The sequence below is a fragment of the Leptinotarsa decemlineata genome, unplaced genomic scaffold, assembly GCF_025532065.1.
Source record: "Leptinotarsa decemlineata unplaced genomic scaffold, Ldec_3_MD MMD2_P_RNA_scaffold_7, whole genome shotgun sequence".
In the NCBI taxonomy this organism is placed as follows: domain Eukaryota; kingdom Metazoa; phylum Arthropoda; class Insecta; order Coleoptera; family Chrysomelidae; genus Leptinotarsa; species Leptinotarsa decemlineata.
Window position 1 is genome coordinate 4,907,858 of NW_027412534.1, and position 7,186 is coordinate 4,915,043.

The following is a 7,186-nucleotide window of genomic DNA, read 5'->3' on the forward strand; positions in this document are numbered from 1 at the left end:
TTTTGACGGTAATCTACAAATTGTTGAAAATTTTTTGTACGCTTTCGGACCAAGAAAATAAACAGTCAATGCAAACTGTTTGAATTCGTCACTATACCTGGACCCTTTTGGTGCTTTATTTATCAAAGAAAGCTGTGCTTTCAAGAGCTTACAATATTGCTCAGGATATTTTCGATCCAGAAACTTGAAAACATCATCCAGAGTAATTCCGGTTTCGTCCAGTGCTCTTTTCGATGTTGAAGCTACTGTTTTCTCTAGTGATATAATTTTTTTTCGTAATGCCACTTTTCTTGGAGTTCCCGAAGAGAGTTTAGCAGATGTTTGGCTGCATTCATCTAAAAGAAAGATGTACGTACTTTCAATAATTGTTTTCTTGTCATCGTTTTTGTTTCCGAAGCATATAAAAATAGATCAGGTAAGTATATAATATAACGAAAAGATTTTTCACCTCGTGATCCTAATTGATCCGTTTGAACCTGAGCATCAATGTAAATAAAATCCTTGCTAGTACCGGCAATGTCATCATCATCTGGAAGGTTTAAACAACGAAATTGATATTGCAAATTTCATATGTTAAAAAGTGGAATAAGATTTTTTCATCATTTGAATCTATAAACTTCACTGAACCAACCTTTCTGAGAACCATCTTGAGGCAGACGCAATGAAGGAACAGCATAGCTATGAATACGAGAATTCACAATATCATCGGCTCTTAAATGTAAGCTGCAAATTTTAATTCTATTGTGACTCTGCTCTGGGGTAAGATTAGCATATCTATGATTCCCAATGAAGCCTAATACATTTTTCCAACGTTGACACCTAAAAAAAAAATCAAGTATATCAATCGATAAACTGAACATTTTGAAAAAAGATTGAAATGAGTTTGGATTGGCAAATGCCGGCGGTATATTTCGATATGAATAATTTTATACAATAAAACCATAAAAGGTATAGATAGGTAAAATAAAAATTAATGGTGAATATATTGAATGCATACCTTTCACTGTACTTTGGGCAGCGAAAAAACGAAATACCTGGGCTCCCCACCGTACTCAGACAACCATCCACTGAGCAATACGTCGACATTTTCACAAAATAAATATTTCGAACTCCGAACGAACACAACACAATCACAATACCAAAGTTCACCGATTCTGTAGTCTTTGACAATACCAAACAATACGGACAACCTTTATATCTCGGTGCCGACGAGAACTGGTAACTTCAAGCGACACACTGTACTACCTCGGCTGGTAATTACCCGCTGTCGCTAGCGGGCGGCGAGATTTCTCAGATGTCGAAAAATGAGCGAGTGACACGTCTTATAGTATTCTGTAGTCTTTGCCTTGATATAATAATTATCAATGGGGAATGTTCATCAATTTGGGTTATTACAGCGAATGCAAGTTTGAACAAAACAAAGTTGAGTTTAATTCATGAGTTCACTTCTCTCGACAAATTCACTTCGAAAAGTATTCTAATGTTTCAAATGTTCGGTTTTAATTTTTGAAGGAATTTGTTTCTAATTCACATATTGGTAACAGCGCTTATATCAAGTTGAAATAATTTATACTTACCTAGATATTCTACTTTAAATAAGCAAAATTATCTTTATAAATCAACAATTAAGGGAAAATATATAGTTCAATACCACCTCCACAAGCCACATAAATAACAGTTGTTTTGTTATTTATTTATATAGAGGAAGGTAAGTTTGGTGCACAAAATGTCATATGTCACAGAATGGCTCGGAACATAAGTAAACAGAAAAGCACGCCTCTGAAATATATCATCTTTGTTTGTCTCACGCATGTAATAGATTCATTGTCCTTTATTAGCTATAACCGATGTTGCCAAATGGTGAAATAAAAACGAATCCCTTTAAATGTTGAATGCATTATTTCATTCCTCTTCTCTAAGTATTTGAATAATTAAAAAAAAAAAAAGGTTGAAATGATAAGTTCAAAATGCGTTGTTTTAGAGCTCGTTTATGAAAACTACTTGATTTTCGTCAGGAGGAACATTCCTCATTATGTTACTGTAGGTGAATTTTGATAAATTATTTATTTGCGACAACAGATATTGGAAACATTTCAAGAGTGTTACAAAAACTAAGTTGATAAATTTGTCCTTTTCATCTATTACTATTTCTACGTTTAGACTAGAGTTATTGAGACTCAGGTTAAAGTCTTATAAAAATATGTTGAAAAATATAGATAACTAAATATGACATTAGTCGAAAAGTCACGATGTCGTTTGTCTAACGAAGTATACCTATCTCCGATTGAAGCGTTTTTGAAAGCAATTTTTGGATTTTGAGAGCGTAAAGAGATTACTTTCCGTAACGTTAACCAGCAGTGGTTTATCTTACGTAGTAGCTTTTCGAGATGAAGTATTCCTTGGCCTTGATGCGGCAAGCCAGAATGATCGTGGAATTCAAGAGTAGTGAGGGCATCATTCCACCAAAGACTTTCGAGAATCAGAACAGCTAAAGTGAACGGCCTCTCTGTTGTTGGAGGAAGAACAACCGTTTTACGGATGATTTGAGATGAAAACTCTTTCGGGTCTTCACATTGAGTTGATACGAGTAGAGTAAGACTGAAATTGCAAGCATATTCGTAACACAACAACACCCTTGCATGTTGCAAGCCACGGCCGCGGTCCAATTTATCACATTGCCCGGCTACAAGTAGAGAATTATTCATACTGCCCGGTCCAAGTGATGAATTCAAGCTATCTCAAACACTGACTTATTATATGGACCACGGGCCGTCGGGCATTATTGATAATGGCCGGTCAAAGTGATAAATTAATGACTTTGCCCATCGCTCTTGGGCATTATTAATAATGGCCGGTCCTTATTAATAATGCCCAGTTAATCACGTTGCCCGTAACATATGTATGAACATGTATATTTATAGGAACTTTTTCATATAAAAATCATGAAGCATCTATATCTTCTTTCATCTACCATTCTTTCTTCATATCTTTCTGAAATGAAGTAGAATTTTCCTAAATGACAATTATTATGGAATCTCATGAGGATTCTAACAAAAGTATTTTTTTTATTGTTCCGAAATGAAAGTTCAAACCTCTTTGGAAGGATTTTTTTTTCACAAATGTGACAAGAAATTTCACCAGCCTTGTTACAGATATAGAATCTTAGAATTTTTTTCATATCTAATATGGACCTCGAGTATCTTTTGAGCTAATTATCTGAAAAGATGATATGTATCTTGATTGTTGTCATTTTAAATATGAATTTTAATACTTTCATATATTATTATTATTTTTATTCATCCAGCAATATTTTAATTCTTTTTTAAATTTTGTCGTACCAAATATACTTTATTCGTCCATGATCACAAGTGGTTCCAAAAAACTCAGACCTAGACCTAGACTTAGAGAAATGTCAAATCTTAAGTTCAAGAAGAATAATACAATTTTCAGAATAATGTCTACTATGGGATAATTTTATGAATGAAAAATTAAATTTTGTTAATGTAGATTTTCATCAGTATCTTCCGTTTTAGTCCCAAAGAAATATTTCTAATACCTTTTCAGATGAGTTTATTCATTGATGATGATTATCATAGTTTCTTGATTTTCCAGGTCCAGAAATGCTGCTAGTGCTTGTGGAGAAAAGAGTGTTGATAGGCTTTACCTGAGGGCAGCAGCTATTGCAAGGGGAAAAGGAATTAGACAGACTCTTCTGGTGATAACGACTGATTTCAAGGGTTCTGGAGAGAACAACATGACAGTGAAAAAGGGAGAAGTTGTTTTCTTACTTGATGCTAATATAAAAGGATGGTTTTATGTAAAGACTAAAGAAGGTGTAGTGGGGTACATTCCTGCAGTCGTTGCTGGAAATGGGTTTTTGTAAATATTGTATCAAATTATTTATTACAATAAATTATTTGCCGCAAAAAGTGCCAGTATTTTATCAACCACAAATAATTAAGGAGATATAAAAAAGTGAGCCGTCACTGGACGCCTGACAGATATCAAACATCGAAATTATTTTGTACAAGTAATATGTGTAATAACTGTCATTGCGATAGTAACATAAAATATTATTTTATTCATAGAGATCGAGGTCGAGCACCCGTTTCTTTGGTGTCGATATTTTGCCAGTTGAAAAAGCGCTTGAACTACTTTATGACTGTCGAAACTTCGAGCGTCGTTGTGGTCATTTTCAATTTGGACTAGACTAAACAAATGAATATATTGCATCCTGCCGATGATCATACGCTTGGGATAGTTGAAAAACGCTGAGATGAGGTTTTTGTGACTAGCGTTGCTGACGCGAGGGCTTGGGAGTTTTTTGGGTAGACACAAGAGGTCGACAGAAGAACATATTACCGTTGTTATTAAGGTAAGTTGGGGTAAGATCGCACGCATTTCAAGTATCGCTATATGTTAAGAATACCATAGAAGTTTACAGGAACCTTAAAAGCTGCTGATGTTCTGGATTCGGACTTACCCCATGTTAAGGGACAAGACCGGATGCATTTAAACAACTCCATATGAATATAATAGAAAGCGGCGCGGGGCTAGATCGAACCCGAACTTTCTCTATATTAAATTCCCCGTTAACATTTTCAAATAAAGCCACAAAAATATTCTGCCCTCATACCTTAAAAATTCGAACTTGCTCCGCGTAGACAAAACAACTAGTTACCAGCGGACATTTTATTATCAAAATGGTAAGACATAAAGAAGCATATCAAAAACTCAAAATAGGTATGCTTACTCAAAGTCATTAGATAAAAAACTAATAGTATTAGACTTATAATATGCTCAAACTTCTGTTTAGCACACATTAAGGCCTGCAAAATTCACTGCAAATGAAAACATACTGCCGCGGCGGTCTTCTAGGGGATTTGGCAAGAACATTTCAATGTTTTCAAAAACAATGGTGTCGATGTCTACTGGAGGTCAAAAGAACTTCTTGCAGTGTTGGTTGAGATTCGTGGTTATCTGTAGGTTGTTGTATGATTTGACCAGCGTAATACTTAATTGTTTTTTTCGTACAATACTTGGTCAACACCCAAGCATGTAGATTAAAATTTTTCGAACTTTCAACACTAGCAACGATATCCTCAAGAACTTTCTCGGAAGGTGGGATGCCAAATTTCAAACCGTTGATCTCTTCCTTATCAATCGACTGTGATGAATGATTTTCAACAATATTCATGACTTTCAGAGTGGTTTCTTTTGGTTTATGCTTAGATATGAGGGTTTTGAGTTTCTCATTCAGCGTACACATTTTTCTGATATATTTTGATTCAATCATCCGAAACATTCCTCTCTGAAAGTCATTCCATTGTACGTAATCATTTTCGTCTAGTCTGTATGTTAGTTTTTTATATAGACTATAGCTATCTAATTCTACGGTTAGTGTACAGATGATCGATTTCTAAATCAAGCCATTTTTCATTGGCGAATTTTTGGACTTTATCAGCAACTGAAGACTTAATAGGAATATTTACGTTAACAAAATTTCGAAAAACTAAATATCTTTTACAGCTCTTTAGAAACCAAATATCTGCTTGTTTAGCCTAATTTTAGTTGAATACTTACGATACAGATTCAGTTCCGTTGACCTGGCCGTCATTATGTACTTATGCTGCACTGTTTGGAATCTTTGGTGTAGTATATGTGTGTGGTGTGAATTTTTTAGTGCATCGTCTTTTGACTTTTCCCTCTAACACATGATAGGTTCATAAAAGAAAGGCATACAGTACAGGAAATAGCAGCCACTAACGGTTTCTCGAAGGGTATTGTAGATGGCATAATAAGGAAGAAGAAGTTTAGGTTAAGAATGAACGAAATCTCGACTTTCAGAAAGGACAAAAACCAAGATAAATACATCTCACTTCCATACCACAAATATACGAAGAACTTTGGAAATATTTTCAAGGAACTAGGTATGAAGGTGGTTTTTAAAACTAGTCATACACCACAGAGAATAAAATAGGTAATTTGGACAAACTCTTTGATTTTCTGGAGATTATTTCGGAGAATTATTTTGGACAAGAAAATCTCCAGAAAATTAATGAGTTTGTTTTGAAATACCTTTTTTATGTTGATGTTTTGTGATTTGATATTATTGAATATTAAGTTCTTGTTACAATACTGCACAATTTTGAGTAATTTTCAGTGTTAACAAAAAATAAAAATAACTTTGCACCAAAAACTTTGTTTTTAGTGTTAACAAAAAATAAAAATAACTTTGCACCAAAAACTTTGATTTTTTTCATAGTCCCCATTTAAAAAAAAGTGGGTAAAAAAATAAAACTTCACTTAGATGGGCATGACTTCAAATCTAGATGTATTTTTTAATGCTGAACAACTTTTCTAAATAACATTTCTCGAGATTATTCAAAATAAGAGTACGTTACTCTTGTCTCAAAATCAAATATTTGAAGGCTCCTCGTATATTACGCGTTTTACTGTATTTTGCTGGTGCATATTTAGTTTTAGGGGATGCACAAACTTTCATCAAGAATAACATTTTGTCGAAAAACCCTTCTTAAGTAAGTTTCCCATAATTATTCATTTATACCAGGGGTCTCCATACTTTGAAGCCTTCGGGCCATAATGGTTTTTTCAGTTTGTTCCAAGGGCCAATTTCTGCCCTTAACTATATTTCTAGACTAGGATAGTCGCAAAGTGCGTGGCCTAAGCAAACTTACGCTTTTTCAATTCTCAGTTACTCGTCTCGAATTCATTTCATTAATTGTAGAAACTCATAAATATAACACACATTCCTCACATAATTCACAGGAATTCTTCCATTCTTCCCATAATTCATAAATCAGAAAACAGAAATATCCACTAACTAACTTCCTTCAGTTTTGAGATATTCATCTCAAATCCTCACAAATAATGTAGAAACGCTTAACAAAAGTGAAATTGTGCATTTCTCACAAGATTAGCAAAATCATTCACCGTATAACACAAACTCAATAAAACAAAATTTCCCAAATTCTTTTTCAATTCTCAGTTACTCGTCCCGAATTCATTTCATTAATTGTAGAAACTCATAAATATAACACACATTCCTCACATAATTCACAGGAATTCTTCAATTCTTCCCATATTTCATTAATCAAAAAACAGAAATATCCATTAACTAACTTCCTTCAGTTTTGAGATAATCATCTCCAATCCTCACAAATAA

The 7,186-nt window shown here is 33.9% G+C and overlaps 1 protein-coding gene across 2 annotated transcripts in view; it reads left to right on the plus strand.

Moving 5' to 3' along the window:
* The window catches only part of LOC111515123 (uncharacterized), a 108,310-nt gene extending 104,381 nt beyond the window's left edge, over positions 1–3,929 (plus strand). For both annotated transcript variants that reach the window (XM_074170246.1, XM_074170245.1), the window contains exon 6: positions 3,613–3,929. In XM_074170246.1, coding sequence (XP_074026347.1) covers positions 3,613–3,883 — 271 coding nt within the window. In that variant the 3' untranslated portion in view covers positions 3,884–3,929. The remainder of the gene's footprint in view (positions 1–3,612) is intronic.
* Positions 3,930–7,186: the final 3,257 nt, after the last annotated feature.